Source organism: Molothrus ater, chromosome Z, assembly GCF_012460135.2.
Source record: "Molothrus ater isolate BHLD 08-10-18 breed brown headed cowbird chromosome Z, BPBGC_Mater_1.1, whole genome shotgun sequence".
NCBI classification, from domain to species: domain Eukaryota; kingdom Metazoa; phylum Chordata; class Aves; order Passeriformes; family Icteridae; genus Molothrus; species Molothrus ater.
Genome location: NC_050511.2, coordinates 55,477,845 through 55,496,257, shown reverse-complemented (window position 1 = coordinate 55,496,257; position 18,413 = coordinate 55,477,845). Strand labels below are relative to the sequence as shown.

General features: G+C 41.1%; 2 protein-coding genes across 3 annotated transcripts in view; one reads left to right on the top strand and one right to left on the bottom strand.

Annotated features, from left to right (window-relative positions):
* The window catches only part of SRFBP1 (serum response factor binding protein 1), a 62,075-nt gene extending 60,827 nt beyond the window's left edge, over nt 1–1,248 (top strand). For both annotated transcript variants that reach the window (XM_036403652.1, XM_054517956.1), the window contains one exon: nt 145–1,248. In XM_036403652.1, coding sequence (XP_036259545.1) covers nt 145–338 — 194 coding nt within the window. In that variant the 3' untranslated portion in view covers nt 339–1,248. The remainder of the gene's footprint in view (nt 1–144) is intronic.
* Nucleotides 1,249–9,426: 8,178 nt separating this feature from the next.
* LOX (lysyl oxidase) lies at nt 9,427–17,465 on the bottom strand. Its single transcript, XM_036403908.1, has 6 exons — nt 16,681–17,465; nt 16,187–16,295; nt 14,730–14,867; nt 12,297–12,453; nt 9,827–9,922; nt 9,427–9,679 (listed from the first exon to the last, which is right to left on the bottom strand). Exons 1-6 carry the CDS (start codon nt 17,402–17,404, stop codon nt 9,560–9,562), a joined length of 1,344 nt encoding a protein of 447 aa, XP_036259801.1. The 5' UTR covers nt 17,405–17,465; the 3' UTR covers nt 9,427–9,559.
* Between the last annotated feature and the right edge of the window lie 948 nt (nt 17,466–18,413).

The following is an 18,413-nucleotide window of genomic DNA, read 5'->3' as shown; positions in this document are numbered from 1 at the left end:
AGAAATCTTGCTGTGAATATTCAGATGACTGTATTCCCCATGGCTCATTATGAAATTTTTGAAAATATCTGCAATCCCAAGGTAGTTTGCATACTTTTATGAAGGTTCCTGATGTAATTAATGTTTTGTTTTGTACTTGCACAGGTTTTCTTAAAAATGAAACAAAGCTCAAGAAGAAGAAACCATTTGCAAAAGCTTCAGGGGATATTATATGCAACAATAAAAAAGCACCTTTGGAGCAGCCTCTTCATCCTTCATGGGAAGCAAGCAGGCGACGCAGAGAGCAGATGTCTCAAATTACAGCATTCCAGGGGAAAAAGATTAAATTTGATGACTAGACTATATGTAAATGGAGGTTCTAAAAAAAATTTTTTTGCAACTGCTGTTTAAACATCTTTGTTATACTGTCCATATCATTTGCAACCCACAAAATTGCAACTATTATTAACCTACAAAATTGCAACCATTATTTACCATCGTAGAATATCAAGATTGTTTCCTCCATTGTTTGTGCTGTCTGTTGATTAATGTAATGGCCGTTTGGTGCTGGTTCGTAAGTCCCATTATGTAGTGCCACCATTCATGAAACATACCCTACCATGAATAAAGGATATTTAGGAACATAATTTGTGCCCTGTAGGAATAGTACAGATTCTTTGGAGGGGGGTTTGGAAGGGGTTTTTTTTGTATGTAAAAAAATTTACTTTATATGAGAGTTTGGTTGTCAAAAGAAAGGTTCTATATTGTATTTCAACTAAGACAAAGTAAAAGATTCTTAAACTTGAAGAGACTTCATAAATTCATCAGTGTATCAGGTAGCTGAAAAGTCAATCTGTTTTAAGCATAATATGGAAATTTCTGGAGAGAATAAAATATTGTGCTTTTAAATTGTGACCTCTGTCCTCTGATTATACTGGCAATTTGAGGAAATGAAGAGGTGTCTTTAATACTTTGTTCTGGTAGTTATGTCTGGATTCTTCAACATGTGTGTCTTGCACTTTCTGAAAGAATGTGAAAACCTGACAAAACTTTGTACACTAAGAAACATTTGACTTTTAAGTGCCAGTTTGACACTGGGAGTTCATCTGATTAGAATATGACAAAAAAATTCATTGAATGCTTCTTCAGGTGTTCTTCCACTACCTAATTGAAAGAAATTCTGAACATGTAATTCATCTTTAATAGTGTTGTTTATATAAATGTAGTTACCTTTCATAATCAAATTAATTAATAAACTTGGTAAATGACTGGACTGTACTATTCATGTAGCATTTAGAGATGCCTGAGGAAAGCCCTGCATCACCCCAAAGGCCCATCTAACCTAGTATCTTTGTAAGTAGTCAGAAAGGTGTGCTTTAAGGACAGAGGGAGCACACAGTGATACATCATGCAACATCCATCTCTTCAAGCTTCCCGTTTTACAGCTCGGTGACATCTTGTGATATTGTAGCTCATGGTGTTTAATAATCCTTGATCAATTTCCTGTCTTCAGGTTTGTCTGCTCTTAAATCTCTGGAAACTTGTAGAATATGTCATTCCTTAAGGTGTAGATGGCCTTCCTACATACTGCAGTCTGAAAAAGCTTTGTCTTTTTCCGTGTCTCAGCCAAAGCCATCAGGCCCCTGGGTGGCATTAGAAAATGTTGCCAGCAGTATGAGGATCCTTGACCTGGACTAAGCACAGATAATGCTACATTATACGTGTCCCATCTTGTGTTAAGTTCTTGAAAACTAAACCTTCAAGTTGGTCTGTTCTGTATTAATATTTAGGCATGGTTTGCCTCAGTTAGTTAGGCTTTTTTTTTCTATGTACTCAATAAATGTCAGTATATGTAATACTGTCTTTAATGGCATTACCTCCCAGAGGAATGAGAAATTCAAACCACCTTTCATTTCAAAGTGGTTTTGTTGCTATTATTTTCACTGTACTGTATAGAACAGTATTGAAGGCCAAAAGCTTCAAAGTAAAGCACAGAACCTTGTTTACTGTGATTTTTGTAGGATTGTATTTCACAGAAAAAGCCATGCATTTGCCTGCTTACTACAAACTTCAAGATTTCAGATGCAAATGTTAATCTTTAAAGCTTTAAATACAGTAAGTAAATAAATCCTAGATGAATAACACAACAAACAAAGGTTTGGTATGTAACTTCTCTGCTTCCAGTGTAAGGCAAGAGAAATGTCTTTTGGTAGGTGTCATCAGTTGTAACAGTTTTTCATGGACTGCTTACCTTTCTTTTAGCAGATGAGTACCCTATTTAAGGATCAAAAATTTAAAGATTGCAAATAGTTTGAAAAAAACCTCAAGTCTTCAAGGAGCCAATGTTCTAAAGTGCTTTTTTTCATGTGCTTAAAAGATCTAGGAGCATTGGTTTATCTTGGCATTAGAGCAAGTTTCTTACTGCATTATTACAGCTGTAATTTGCGGCTATAGAATTCTCCCTGAAGGAAGCCTGACTTATCAAAACATCCCTTTTTTTTTCTTCAAAAATATTCTGAGCTCTTACTTTAAAGAAAAGAAAAGAGATAACATACACTGGACATGAATGAGAGAAGAGAGATTAGGATATTGGCATTACTTCATATTCTAATGGGTTACTGCTACTTTCTGCTGGTGCTTAGTGACTCACCTGGATCACAGCCTTAATACATTGTACAAATGAGTAGTGATGGTGGAGGCTTGATAATATCTTTTATGTGTAACTGGGCGGTTTGTTTATGAACTGATAAACCCAGTGAACTTGCCTGGAGGTTGTTGATAAAGTTTAGAACGTTTTCTCTTCATTATAACAACATAACATTTTCAGCATATATGTGATTTTAACTTATATCATATCTGTGGTACTGTTTAGACAGAGGCCTCTCACAAAGTACTAGCAATTTATTTTTACAGTGACATGGGAAGTTATTTCTTTCTGTGATGGTTAGATTTTAAATGTTGAGAACCATGCTTTTCAGTTCAGTACCATACCGTAGAAGAAATATCTTTAGCCAGGTAAGTACTGTCAGATACTACTAGGCTGCTTCAGGTGCACAGTTTTTTCACTTCAGGCTTACCAACAAATCCATCTCAGATTTTTTCAGTATCTTTTAGACAGTCATCACTAGTTTAAATGTGATTGTTGGGGTTTTTTAATAGCCAATATGTGTGTTATTGATGGGACCATTTTGTAGACTTCCAAACAGGCATAAATACTTCTTTAATCAGGTTTTTTTGGAATTGTTAGATCAGGAAAAATGGGGTTTGAGTGAAAATTCAGTTACAGCAATACTTTCTGGAGCAAAAGTGTTGAGCTGCTTTGTGAATGGTGGTAGATCTGCTGGTGGTAGATCATTTTGTGATACAAGGCAATGTGAAAATGAGATAGTAGAATGGGGGTAGAAGGTACGTGGGAACTAGGAGATGCTTTATTTTCAATAGATTTGAATATACTTTCTGCAATTATCACATACCATTTTTATTGCATTTTTGTATTTGCACAGAAGCTGATCCACTCCAGGTTCTGTGCTCTAGGAATAGCACTTAGAGAAATTCTGTTTGAAGTTCTTAGCTCTAATTAGTAGTAGGATAGGAAATACTTTTTAAATAGAGAAACATTATACAAAGAGGGTTATATCTGAAATAATTCTACTTTTATGAATTTTAAAAGATATTACATTGGTTTTGTCTCCATTTACATGAAGCCAAGACTGCAAATTAGTTGATATTTGTGTGTTTGATGACTTCCAATAGGAAGGAGTCTCCAATAAGACTCTTTTTAACTATTAAACTATTTAGACTCCAAGTCTCTTTTCAACTATTCTCTTCTGTAGTAGTCCCTCAGGGAAGGGACAAGAGATACTTCACAATTTGACTGTTTGATCAGTTCAGCATACAGATTGAAGAGGCAGCAGGACTCTGGGTTGTACTCAGAGGATGTAAATAACAGGATAAAATGTGTTTGGAGTAACTGCATGTTTAATCTGTTAGTCAGTTTTCTAGAGTACACAGACTTCCTACCATGTACTGCTCAAGTATTCTTTCTGTGAAAGCTTAGTTTTTGGAGCAGAAATTCTGAAAGTGCTTTTTAAGTTCCTGTTTTTACCAAGACAGATATGGTAAGGAAATCGTGTGTCCAGATGAACCATATGCCTCCTCCTGTTAAACTTTGACACGTTAATCCTTTTTGTAGTGTGGGGGGTAGTTTATCATGCCTTGAATTTTTTATTTTTTTTGTTTCTAACTTCTTGTCATATTTTTTCTGAGACCATGTCAGCAAGACAGAGTTTTCTTCTTTTTCATGTAGACATAACAACCTTAACTGAAGCCTTCTCACTGAGGGATGGATCTGGCCTGTGCAGTAAGTGTAATACTTCAACAAGCAGAACGCTTGAAACATTTTATTCAAGTCATTTTCACATAAACTTGCAACCATAATACGGGCAGGTAACACAAGAATATGAAAGTGCAGTGAAGAATACAAAGCTAGTGCATGAATATTATAAATTAGAGCTCTTCAGATAAAGATGCAAAGTTACTGAAATTAAGACTCTTTGAAGAAAAGTGAAGAAAATAATGAAAAGTCTTCAAGAAAGTTGCAAAAATAAGTGGCATTTCACTGTATCTGTAGCATTTAGTTGCATAATAAAAACCTCCCAATTACATACTCTTTGGTTTTAATTCAAGTTAAAAATCTTTCAGCACCTTTTAGGATTTGGAGAAAATGAAAATGCCTTTTTGGCATAAATGTGAGACACAGGATAAAACCACCTTTCAATGTCTCATTTATGAAAACCACCCTGCTGGTTTTGAATGAGCAGACTGCAAACAATGCATGAATGACAATAGGAAGGTACATTTCATATGTGCATTCATTCTGGAGCAGAAAAAAAACCGAGTAGACTTTTCCTAACACAAAAACATCATCTACACAATGTTTTGGTTCCATTGGTGACCAGTCTGTCATTTTTGTTACACTTTTGTCTAGAAATACACAAATACCAAATGTATTTCAGGATTAAAAAAAATATATAGCAATCCCTTCCTCTAATGAGCCTGACATACATTATGTTCCTTATGTGCAATTCTTAAGTAAAGATTTGAAGTGTGGGAGGTTATTGTTTCACACACATTTGTACATTCTGGCTTTTCAGAAGAAATTTCAGACTGCAAGACAGCAAATTCATAGTAGAAATCCCACAAAATTTCAATCTGGTTTTGCTTCCACTGAGACCAATGTCAATTCAAAGATAAGGGAACAAGCCCGATGTCTGGTAAAATGGAATCCAAATATAATGTGCAGTAAAAATAAAAACTTTTTCTAAAACAGTTTTTAAAGATGTTCATAATCCCAAAAACATATTCCAGTATGCAAAAAATAAGGTGTCAAATCTGCAGAGCCAAGATACTGAAAATATTGGTTGGCGCTCCCCTAGTTAGAACTACTTCTACACATGCTATATAATAAACTCTTCTACTGCGTTGTGATTTACTATAGTTAGACAGGGTTGAAGTCACATTCCTTCATTTTTTTTAATCCTAAAATCCTTTGTTTTTCTGTTCATGTCTTAGGCAATTTTTGTGCTATTGTACATCAATGTCATGTTGCTTAACACACATTTCAAAACAAATACAATATTTTGCTACGGAAAAAAAAGCTACATTTTCGTAGCTCCAGTATCCCCAATATTCAAAGTTACAGCATTGAACACCTTTCCAAACGAGGCCATTCCCACTAGTTCCACCTACGCAGATGCTCAAGGCCTTCTGGCTCCTTGCTGACTTCAGTGGAGTTCTGCAAGTACTTAGGGCACAGACGTGAGAGCAGGTGAGTGTGTCAGGCACGAGGGCACCCCCTTCCTGCAGCTGCTCCGTCTCCACTTGGTGCTCTCATATCCCACTTCCAGCATCAGGCACCATGAGGTACGAGCACACCACCTCTTCCCAGGAAGCAGCCCATGCCCACAGCCTGGCTTCCATTCAGTAGCTTTTGTGTCCATTGCCCAAGCTGCTCTCAGGACTTTGACCCCAATTTTGACCTAAGTCTATAGAAAGGTGAATGCGCTTGCATCCCTTAACGCCTCTTATACCTAAGAACTCTTTGGGCTGAGATTTCAGAAGCCTGGACTTTAAACAGGCCCTCGTTTTTGCAGACATATGTAACAAATGGTCTTCTCATAAATCAAGTTTCCAAATTTTGCTTCTGTTCATTTCCCGTACTGGTTAGAGATTGCTATAATGGATCTCACAGCAAACAGAAAGGGACCTGCAGGTATAAATTAGATTATTCTGCACCCTCTCCCACTGGTGTGTAGGAATCACCAGGCTGCTGGTTCTCAGGTTCCTTTTAAGTTCTGATTGTGCAAATTTGTAACTAAGTTATGATTAAGGTGGAAATAAATAAATGTACTAAAGAACAGCTGATCTGTGAAGGATGTTATGGTAATTCATCAGACTTCCAAATTGAATCCATAGGGTTCTAAAGCATAAAATATTTCCAAATACTACCTGAAGTATTCTCAATAGTGATAATAAAACCTCTCCATACTCCTCAGATTTTTAAATTTTTAACTATATTGAATAGCACTTTTTTCCTTTTTTTTTTAATATACTGAGCTTCCAATATTTCATTAGGTGTTTTGAACTGCTCATCAAATTAATGAACACCAATCAATATTTCTAGGTCCCATTGCTCCAAAGTAGATTCTTCTTCATTTTACATGATCAGAAATCTTCTGGAAAAAAAAAGCCAGATCCCCTTGTGATATGTCATTTCACAGTTTAAAACAAAAATCACAGCTACTGTAGCTTACAGCAGGGTGCACTGCAAAAGCAAAATAATTTGGGGATGGGAGGAGGAGTAGTACACCCAGCACCAGTTAAGCAGTTCAGCAAAAACCTTAATGGGCTGGAAGTTTTTCCCCTTAACAATGTTGCATTTTGTTCCTGAACAGCCTAAGTAGGATGTCAAATACACTGACTTTTGCTTTTCCTCTCTACATAGTATATTTTCAACTTTGCTATTTTGAATACTGAGATATACATTTTAAAGTCAACTACAGTACTTAAGGGGGAAGCAGGTAGTAGGTTTTCTTCACACTAAAAATACTTTGTAAGAGATTCTGACCTACTTCTGTTTGTGGTGCCACCTGAGTTAATTGCCTGTATTATTTTGATGGTTAACCTGTTAAAGTTGGATGTTTTTCACAGATGACCACATCAGGGTCTCTTCATCATCTCCAAGAGCCCACTTCTTGACAGGTATTTTTTATCCACATTAAGTTTGCAGGACTTTTTTAAAAGTCCCACCTTGAAAAATTTCTTGAACATATAAAGGTGGGCAAGCTTTTTAATTAATTTTCACAGATGAAAGTTGTATTTCAAAACCCCATCTGTTTTTCACTTAAGAAAATGGAAAAACTTCTAATGTATTAAAAATGTAAACATAACTTTTCTTGCAGGGGTATAACTGATATATATAATATATATGTATTTCTCTGCTATATGTTAATATTCCTTGAAAACTGAACATACTTCTGTCTTTCATATCAATGTGTCCTAGCAAGAATTTTTAATAGTACTGTATCATCACTCTTAATCTGTTTTTCATCATTGTCTTTTCTGAGATAGCTGACATTAGTACTTTCTCTTGAGTTTTATTTAATTCATTTTGTGTACATTTTTTTCTATGTTTTTAAATATGTTCAACTCATTCACCAGTAATATTCCCACTGCAATCTACTATCACATAAACTCCAGATTTGAAGGAGCTAAGAAATGGTCCCATGTTTTTATGAATGAGTTAGATTATCAAAATTTAAAATATCTCTAAATGAAGCACCAGTTTCATGCATTTCAATAGCAATACAAGTAATGCCAATTTAGATTCTCAAAATCCAGTTAAGTTTTGGTTGAGAAGCAGCAGAAGTGCTTCAAAGTCACATAAGGTGTGTGGGCATATCTGTGTATGTTCTGTAGTTTTGTTTCTATAGTGTTTGCATCCTAGTGAAGTTTGTATAATGATACTTCAGTTCAAAACATCTGTCACCATCTCGTCCACTTCTTGCAAATTTCTCAGTATCTGTTGAAAGAGGAGAAATAATTTTATGCAGGTGAGCAGGCACGCACAGAAAGAGGAACTGCTGAATACCCACTTGTCAGCTGGAAAGCACAAGTCAGCCAACAGTAACAGACATTTGGTTTCCTAGCCCTGCGTGAATATGTACCTGAGAGGAGAGATATAATGTATGGTGTACATATATACATGTGTGTATATATACATATATATATACACACATACACACACATATATATATGTGTGTGTATATATATATGAGGGGTTAGCCTGGAGAAGAGGAGGCTGAGGGGAGATCTCATCACTCTCTACAAATCCCTGAGGAAAGGAGGCAGTGGTGAGGTGTGGGTTGGTCTCTTCTCCCACGTAACCAGTGAGACAGGATGAGAGGAAATGGCCTCAAGAGGAGGTTTAGATGGGAATCAGAGGAAACTTCTTCACATAAAGGGTTGTAAAGCATTAGAGCAGAATACCCAGGGAAGTAGTGGGGTCACTATCCCTGGAAGTGTTCATAAGCCATATGAATATGGCACTTGAGAATATGGTTTAATGGTGAGTGTGGTGTTGGTCTGAGGTTGATGGCTGGACTTCATGATCTAAAAGGTCTTTCTGACATTAACTGTTCTATTATTTTATGTACTCAGTAATATTTTCAGAGGTAAGATGGGGAGATTAGATGTTAAAAGCGTGAAATGTAAGTTTGGCTCATTTAACTACTGAGTTCCTAATGCAAAGTAAGGAATGAATATTTCACAGGCTAACTAGGCAAGTCACACTAATCCAGTCTGTTTCACTGATACTGTTATAGAAGACTGCACTGGTCATATGTTTTACTTTTCCTTCACTGCTCTGGAATTTGTTTCATATGAACTCTCTACAATGTTAATGCTCCTTATACAAACCGAATGAAGTCTCTTGATAAATATTTCATATGAGGAACTTACACAGTGTTCTGAGAACTGCTTACCTCTGTGTTACAGAAGACTGCTTTCTCTGTATGTGTTTCACAGATACTAAGGTACAGTAGATCTATCATGAGGACATTTATTAAATGAATTTACCTTTTTGGAGGAAAAAAAATGTAAAAAAGGCACTTTTTTGGCATTGCTTAAACTTTTAAAGAGCAAAACTGTAAATTAAGGATGTGTGAAAGAACTGTTTCAGGGAGAGTGGCTGCTCTGCAAGCAGCCGCAGCAGTGAAGTAACACACATGTTACTTGGGATTTTGCACAAGATCTTAAAGAGCACTCTAGCTGCTCAGTTGTGTGTGGGTGGTGTAAAAGGGTACTGAATGATCCTAGAGAGGTCCTAATGCCAGTACAAAGGAAGGTGTGCGAGCCAGAGGTTGTTATCTGGCAGACCAGGCAGGAGCAGCAGTTTTGGGAAGTGTTACATATTCCAACGGTGTGAGTGCAAGAGCAAAATTCCTGCAAATTTTAAAATTCCCACAAAACAAAATCCTGTCAGTGGGGCCCAGTGGCAGAGAGGGCAGCAGTGGGGAGGCACTCACGGGGAGATGGTGCAGCCAGAGGCGTAGGCGTGGTGGCCCGTGTAGCGGATGTCGCAGCGGACGATGTTGTTGGAGTAGTCGGATTCAGGCACCAGGTAGCTGGGGTTCACACTCACCTGCAGGGGAGAGAGCACACTGCTGTCTGCTGCCCCTTCAGCTGGTAACTTACATGCCAAAGCATGTATGCAAATGATTTGCTTCTTTCTTTAAACAGGAAAACACTCCCAAAAAACCCCAAACCTCCCCATTCCCAATAGGCTTACCTTCAGAATGTAATTTCCAGGTTTTACATCAGTAATATCAATCCATTGGCAATCTATGTCAGCATTGTAAGTGTCGTAGCAGCCAGGGCTCAGACCCTTAGGAATGAAGTTAAGATGGATGTGAAAAAACATGAATATTTAAAAACAGTGACATTCTAGACATTAGGGACACTCAGACTGAAGTTCACTTAGCTATCACAGTCCACTTAGAAAATTAACTTAGAAAAGGAATCTTATTTTTAGCTGGCAGTTTATTTGTGTGTCTAAGCTAGAACACCTAAGTCTAATGTACCACTTTTATAGATTGCCTTTTATTGCTACTGGATAAAAAACACCTATAATATTGACAGTTACCTCACAGTCGTTCATCTGTGAGGTATCTGTATTTTCTTATAATCACTTGTTACAGTACTCCTTTTATGTCCAAACTGTTGATGATGTTATTTCCTGTTCTTCACATAAGATCAGAAGACAATAAAAATTGACCAAAGACTGGAGGTAAGTATCTGTAATTGTTGAGTGAATATCTCTGGGATCATGAGTACAGACTTGATCACCATGGTGGATCCTCTCTCTACCCTTAGGAATGATGTAACATTTTGCTATGGATGTGCCATCTTTGAATAGTAGGGCTAAGGGCCATTTTCACGTTGAGCTTTGCATGGAAATGGCCTCTCTTCAGACAAATAGTGACACAAGAATCTGAGGGAACTGAAAATGTAGCCTTTATTCCAGATGCATCTTTCTGAAAAATTCTTCCTTGTTAGGAACATGAATAAGAAACACCACATATGAATGTGTTGGTGGTTCAAAGCTAGTGTCTTTAGCTGTGGCCAATACACATTGCTCTAGGCAGAGCTGATCTGTTCTGGCAACACACAGAGTGCAGAAAACCCAAGTCCTGCAGGAATTCCCTCTTGACCCAGCTGGTGATCAGCTCAGACTCTTGCATGTTTGTGCCAAGTCTGAGGCTGGAGGAAAGTTTTACAGTCCAATTACAAACCCCTGAAATATGGGCTTCCAATGGAAATGCTGACACAGCCGTGATTCTAGTGACACAAATACTCAGCTGTAAAATATGTATGTTGCTTAGTTAGATGTCATAGTCTGCAGAAGTAGAAAAGGTATTTATAAAACCTCTTCAAAGCCTCTATGTATTGCAGATCATTCATTATAGTTAAAATTCAGATGTGGACACGTCAGCCAGGGAAACATAGCTGTCATTTCTCTGTGACAGAATAACTACCTTCTAGATTAAAAGCTGCAGAGTAAGGAATATAGGTTTGTGTGTACCTATGGCCACACTGAGTTAAACCACAGATCCAGCAAAGCTCAGTGTCATGTCTCTGGCAGTGGTCAGCAGCAGATTCTTAATGAGAAAAGAGCATAAGGAATGGGATGTGTAATGTCAAGCAAATTCCTTCCACCAGGCATTTAACTGTATTTAAGGCACAGGGTACCATTTGATCTTTGTGTTTAATAACATCTGTTACTTTGTCTAAATTTTTCTTGAGCCCATGGAGATTTTTGATCTCTGCAACATCCAATGCCTAGGAATTTAATACTTCATTCATGTGTCCAAAGAGCAGTCCTCTCTGTTTTAAAGCTGTTACCTGACAGGTCTTCAGTTCATATATTGACAGAAACATCAACTATTGTCAGTAAATATCAAAAATTTCCTCTTTAAATCCACAACCAGTCAAGTTTTGGTCTTAACATCTGGTTTTCCAGATGGAATAGTCTATGAAATTTCTTAGCCATACTACACTGCTGATCAACCTTGTTCTGCTGGGGTTGGCTACTTAGGATTTTTTAAGCTTTTCTTTAGCAGTTCTGAGAGGTGGTGATGCAATGTTCAAGGCAGGATTCTTGCATGGATTTGTCTATCATAATGGTATGTTTCCTCTTCCATGTTCCCCTAATAAGCCCTGGCACTTGGCTTTATGTTGGTATGTGCCCCCATAACATCCACACAGGTGCCACTCTCTTAAACAGCCTCCTGCTCTGTGGGCACAGAACAATATCCTGAGATTCCTGTGCCAGGCTGCCTGCCAGCAGCTGCTGGTGTTAGAGAAATCCAGCCCCTTACAGCTTCAGACTCCACAAGGGAGAAAATACCAGCCATGAGCTCTGGCACCAGCCTACAATGTCAGTTGAGGGAGATGAACATTGGGAACAGCTTCTTTATGGGCTGTCTTGTGTGCCTCTTAGCAAGCCTGACCAGTCCTACTGCCACGAGCACTTGTGGTGTGTTTTAACACAATTCAGTTAGCAGTGGTGCTACGCTAGTGAGTGTCACTGCCCTTTAACAAGAAACCCACAGTTAACAGCACGTGGGCGAATTGCCAGTCTCCAGGTTAGTATCTTGGTCTCTATAATGGGGAATTCCAGAAGCTAGTTAGGGAATCAGGTGATTGACAGAAAATTTATCCAAACACAAACCCGTGGTTGTCTCCAAAGCAGCTCCTACCTGTGTGTGTGCTGTACATGCATACCGCCTGTAATATCCATAATCACAGGAAGTATCTTCAAGGCAGAAACTTGCTTTGTGACCCTCAGCAACTTTTCTGTGTGAGCTTGCATCCAACAAGTCATAGTGGCTGAATTCATCCATGCTGTGGTAATGTCTGTTAAACCACAGATACATTATTAGAGATGGATCAGATCTCAGCAATAACATTTTCACATATTCCTATTTGATCTACATCCCGTTAAATCTGGACAAATTTAATTACTTCCCAAAACTTGTGTGTTAGTACACTTTCCTACTACTGACCACTCAATTATTTTCATTACTCTCATTTTCAAATACCACATGTCATCCTATAAATAAATAATGGGTTTTAATTTGTTATGGGAAAGATTCCATAGCAGCACTGTTTTTCCAAAATTTTGTTTCACCTCTTTTCCAACAACAATAGCAAGTATTAAATAGCTCATATTTGAATTGAACATCTTATAAGTGCCTTTAACCATAGGTTTGCGAGGAATGCTTACCTTACATACCATAAATTCCATGGAAGTTTGCTACTTGCTAGCAAAACCCCAACAATTTGGTTTCACATTTCCATGGCCCTCAGACAATGTAACATATTTGTAACATTGGTGAAGACAAAATCTGCATAAAGAAATCATCTTCTGTGTACTGGCAATGCAGATTTCATTCAATATCAGCTATTTTTATAGTGTGTACTTAATACTGTCTCTATTTCAGAAGTGTTTATTCTTTTGATTTGGGCAAAGTGATGCATTTTTCTTGCTTTCACACAAAGGGACTTCTAGCTCTTACTGTGGAGTTTTAGCACCTCTTATTCTTGTAATTTCACCCTTTCCAAAAGGGTGGGAAAATAAACTTGTCTTCTCTACCTGCACTGTATCTTTTGGCTGCCGTTACTTTTGAATGATTTCAGCTCAAGAGGGATATGAGAAAGACCTAATCAACAAAACTCAAATGTGTTGGTAAAACAAAGCAGCACAGGAGCCTCAAAGCGCATCCAGAACACTAAAACCAGTCCACAGATGATGATGACTAACACTGAGGTCTGATGGCTAGCCAAAGCAACTGGCAGTTTGGGTTCATTTCTAAACGAGTTTGCTTCACTGTTATGGAAATGATCATGAGAGCTGCATTTTTTTGTAGGCAATGTATTTTCTGTCCAAGAACTGAATCAACATCAGAGACACTTTGCATCTGGACAGTGATGTCTATTGTGGCACAGTAAGAAAATGTTCTACAAATGGAAAACTTCAACTGCTCTCTACTCATTTCATCCATTTATCAAGTTTGTAAGCATGAGGGTTGGATTTTTGTTATTGGTGGAGATTTTTTTTTAGGGATAGAGGTTAACTAAAGCATTTGTGGAGGTTTTTTGTTAAGTTTGATTTAGTTTTAGCTTTTTTGATGCATGTAAGATTTATAAATTGATAATTGAGTCTTTTTTGAAAGAATTTGTTCTAATGATACTGATTTTTCATTCAATACCTAAAGCCTCTACACCTAGAGAGAAATATTCCATTGGCTCAGAGGCCTTCAGACCTAACCCACATTGCATACCATTTTTAAAAAAGATTAAGTTATCACTTATGTGCCTGTAGCAGCACAGTTGTATTATAAATAAGGTGGAAGTAAGTATTCTGAGTAATTAGTTCCAGTATTTTATAACTGCTCCTGCTGAGAAGTAGCAAAAACTGGAACAAACCTGCAAATTCCTGCATGTGAGTTTTCCACAAAAGGTACAGGTTTGCAGTGTTACCTGCTTGTTCTGCTACATTTCCCTTGCTGTGTTTCCAGCAAATATACTATTTCTAGAGCAATGCTGCTATGTCAAAATATCATCATATATAGATAGGATATTATTGATAAAGGGATCAGTCAACTCAGGAGCTTTCCTTTTCCAAATTGATCAGACCACTCCTTGGAAGAACTAGATTATTAAGTTCAGCTCAAGAAGTATGGGTCACTGTTTAAAATGAGGTGTAATTATAGGGAATATGCTAGTAAATGTACATTTTAGGGTTTCTATTTATTTTTACGTGGTTGGGACTTTTATTTACTTAAATGTACACTTAAATGTAAGTGGACTATATGTAAAATAAAAGGAGAAAGTGCTACTGTCAAATCTCATTTCAAACTTGTATTTGTATTTAATCTACACATTGTAAGAGTTTCCTACGTATGGATAAGCTTTGTATCCATCTTCGTTTCATGTGTCTGTGCAAAGTGTAATTATCACTACCTACAAAGAGTAATTACCACAGCATAAAATTAATCAGATAGTAAAAGGCTAAAGTTTCCCCATGGTTTCTCTCTACTTCACTTTAGTTTTAGAAAATGTTGCCTTGTAAGCGACAATTGTTAGTGAAAAGCATAATTAGAAGATGCCATACTGAGCACTTCACTCACTGGTGACAGCTGTGCCACTCCCATGAGTAACGGGGTCTGCTGGGCAGAAAATCCGATGTGCCTTGATTTTTCACTCTTTGGGGGAATCTCAGGAGCACCCGATTGTCATAGTCCCTGACATCTGCTCGATAAGCTGAGCTGCAATGGTGCAAAACAAAGAAAACAAAGGAAAAAGCCATAAGTATATGCAAGAAATACTTTGAAAAAATGCTTTATATTGTCTCAGAAGTAACTGATAGCAGAGATCTTTTCAGGCTCCATAAGCCTCATGCATTGGAGATTCACAGAGGAATTCCATATGGTGTGGAAATGCCTGGTGTCAGACCAATACCTGAGTAAAATTCAGACCTGGTTTTAATTTTATAAATGGAAGTTTGACCACTGACTGATTCTCTCTATGAAGAAGATCACTGCTGAGCTGTAAAATTACTCTGGTACCAAAAAACATAATTTTATTAGTTGCTGTTAACCAAAATAACTCCCTGTGTATGCAAGATCACAAAACATATGTCTGATTCTGTTATAAAAAAACCCCAAAAAACTAATATGTATATGAATGAGGCTGTGTTTTCCCATTCTACGTAGTTATTATCTACACTCTTTTAAATTTTTTAAATACTGGAATATTTTAATCAACTAATGGCCAGCAAGAACACTTCAATGAGTCTTCACTGTGAAGCTAGCAAAAAAAAAAAAAACAAAACTGCTATGTCTTTTTTTTTTTTTTTTTTTTTTTTTTTTTTTTTTTGCAAGTGAAGAGCAGGCATGACCCTGAAACATAAATTTATGATGCTGGTAAATAAATAAATTTGTTTTGCATGATAAGGTATCAAACAAGTTAAAGTGGTTAAAACCAGCCATGTTGATTTCTTTCCAAAGAAAACAGGAAAAATCCATCTTTGCCAACTGGACAAGACCTAACTTCATAACAAAGCTGTTATTTCAACCCCTTAAGAGACTCTGAAACACTTTTCAGAGGGATTTTCGTTTTAGGAGACATTAAAAGGCATAGGCCCAGAAACAATTAGCTTATTATAATCTTAAGAGTAAATTGTGCTGGTTAAGAATAGGGTTTTTGTTCTTTAGTTTTTGGGTTTTTTTTGTTTTTTTTTTTAATGAAGAAACATATGATCTTGTGGGAGTAGAGGAGGGAGATTAACAGAATGAAGTTGTTTTCTAGGTGCCTCCATTTCACAAAATTCAGAAATGTTCAAGTGAGCCTGACAATAAAAACATGTAATACAACTTTCCACAGCGTGTATGTTCTTCATGAGATCCGCAGCTTGTCTCTCTAATGTGGCAGGACTGCTTTCTCTACCACCTGCCACAAACTTGGAAGAAGGTTACAAAGGGCTGTGTTTCCGTGAGCCCTCCAACCTCACTTTTCTCCTTCCTCACCGCGTTCACAGGTGGAAACAGGAGCACAGCAACCGGCAAAATCTTGGGACAATGCCTACCTTGCCAAGCAGTTCTCCTCGGCAGCACATCTCAAGTTATACATGGACATCCTCTGGACATACGTGGACGCCTGGATGTAATAGGGATCCGGGACTAAGTCAGGGAGACCTGCAGTTCATCAAACCAACCACATAACAGTAAGATCAACCCAGGACACGTTTGCAAATATTTGGCTACCATCCCAGTCGTTAGGAAGCCGTCGTTTTGCTACGGACCCCTGCTCTCCGTTAACCTCGCATTCCCCTTTGCCCAGGCTTATCCCAAACACCCCACCGCAACCACGACGCCCGGAACCCCCGGTGGGTTCATCGGCAGCTCGCCCCTCTCCCGGGCGCGGGGACTGGGCTGCCCGCAGCCCGAGAGCTCCCTCGGGTTCTGCCCCGAGCGAGGGCCAGGCAGGGCCAGCGGCCCCCGCAGCTCCTCCCGCCGGCAGCGGCAGGATCGGGGCCGCGGGCAGGGCAGGGACGGCGCGGACGGAAAGGAGGGCTCTTACCGTACTGGAAGTAGCCGGTGCCGTAGCCAGGTCTGTACCTGCTGCCCTGGCGGGGCCTCTCGTAGGTGTCGTAGTAGTTGTAGTAGGGGTTATCGTCCGTGTACTTGTAGGGGTTGTAGGGGTCGTCTCCTACCATGACATCTTCCCGGCCGGGTCTGAAGCTGCTCAGGGGCGGCAGGCTGCCGGCCCCGGCGCTGCTCCCGTTGCCGTCGGTGCCAGTGCCGCCGGCGGGGCTGGGTCGCGGCGCCCCCGAGGAGGCGCCCCGGGCCGCGGAGGCGGCGGCCCCTGGGCTCCGCTGCGGGGCAGCGGCGCGACCCCCGGAGGAAGCCTGGTAGCCGGCCTGGAACCAGTGCCGAGCCCCGGAGCCCCCGCGGCTGCCGGCGGCGGGCTGGGGCTGGGGCTGGGGCTGCGCGGCGGCGGCGGCGGCGTTGCGGGCGGCGGCTCTCCGCGGCAGCCCCGTGCCGTTGTTCCGCAGCAGCAGGATGGGGCTGCCCGCCGCCTCGGCCGCCTGCCTGCGCCGCGGGGGCTGGTACTGGGAGCCCAGGCTGAGCAGGCTGTACACCTGCCCGTTGTTCTCCCACTGGATCCGCTGCCTCCAGGCGGCGGGGGGCGGCGGGGGATCCCGGCGCGGCGGCTGCTGCTGGCAGCCGGCGGGCCAGAGGCAGCTCCAGTAGATGCACGCGTGAAGCTGGGCGAGCAGGAGCCCCGGCGGCGCGAAACGCATCTTCTCCTCTTTCGTGGGCGCCGGCGGGTAGAGAGATACGGGCGAAACCGAGAGGAGAGGGAGGGGGGTGGCGAGAGGAGAGCGAGGGGCGCCTTTCCTGCTCGGGATGGAGCGGGAGGGGGGGGGGGGGGGGGAGGGCGGTGCGGGGCGGCCGAGGGGTGCGGGCTGCGCTTCTGGAAGGGTCGGGCGGGCAGCGGGGTCTCAGGCGCTGCAGCACCCGGGAGGTGCCATCGGGCAGGTCGGGCCGTCGGAAAGGAAACCCGGCCCGGGGGAGGCGGCGAGAGCGGCTTTTCTTCTCCCCGGTATTTATAGGCGAGGGGATGCGAATGGGAGCCGGAGCAAACAATCAGCCTCTCATCGTCCTCCGGCCCGCGCTGGTGTCTGGAGCGAGGGAAGGAGGAGGAGAGACCAGGGACTTTAAACTTGCTGGCACGCTCGCAAAGTTACACAAGCCCCGCTGGCTGGGCTGGCTGCACCCCCGCCATTTGTTCACGTAATGCGGCTGGAAACGTGCGGCCCTGACAGTTCCCCCCAAGGCCGCCCCCCGCCCGCCCCGCGCGGGGGCGGCTCGGGGGGAACGGGGCGGCTCGGGCCGGCGCGGCGGCGGGGGCTCCCCATCCTCCCTCCCTCCCTGCCCTGCCCTGCCTGCCCTGCCCTGCCTCCCCCCGCGCCCCGAGCCGCGCCGAGCCGTGCCGAGCCTGCGGCGGGCGGGCGCGCTCAGACACACGTAGGCTGCCAGAGTATGCCGTGGGGCAGCGCCAAAGTATGCAAAGGAAAAATGCTATTAGCTCATCAGCGCTGGAGAGACTAGAAACGGGGTGGCGGGGAGGGGGAAGGGGCCGCTGGCGAGAGAGGAAACATGTTTCTGGAAAATGTGCTGGCCGGCACATCTCCCGGGCTGGAGCAGCTGCTGGTGACCTTCGTCTCAGCGCTGAGTAACAGTCGGATCCCCTTGATGACCTCTTAATTAGGAGAAAACCTTCATCAAATAAACTCTTGACTATTGACT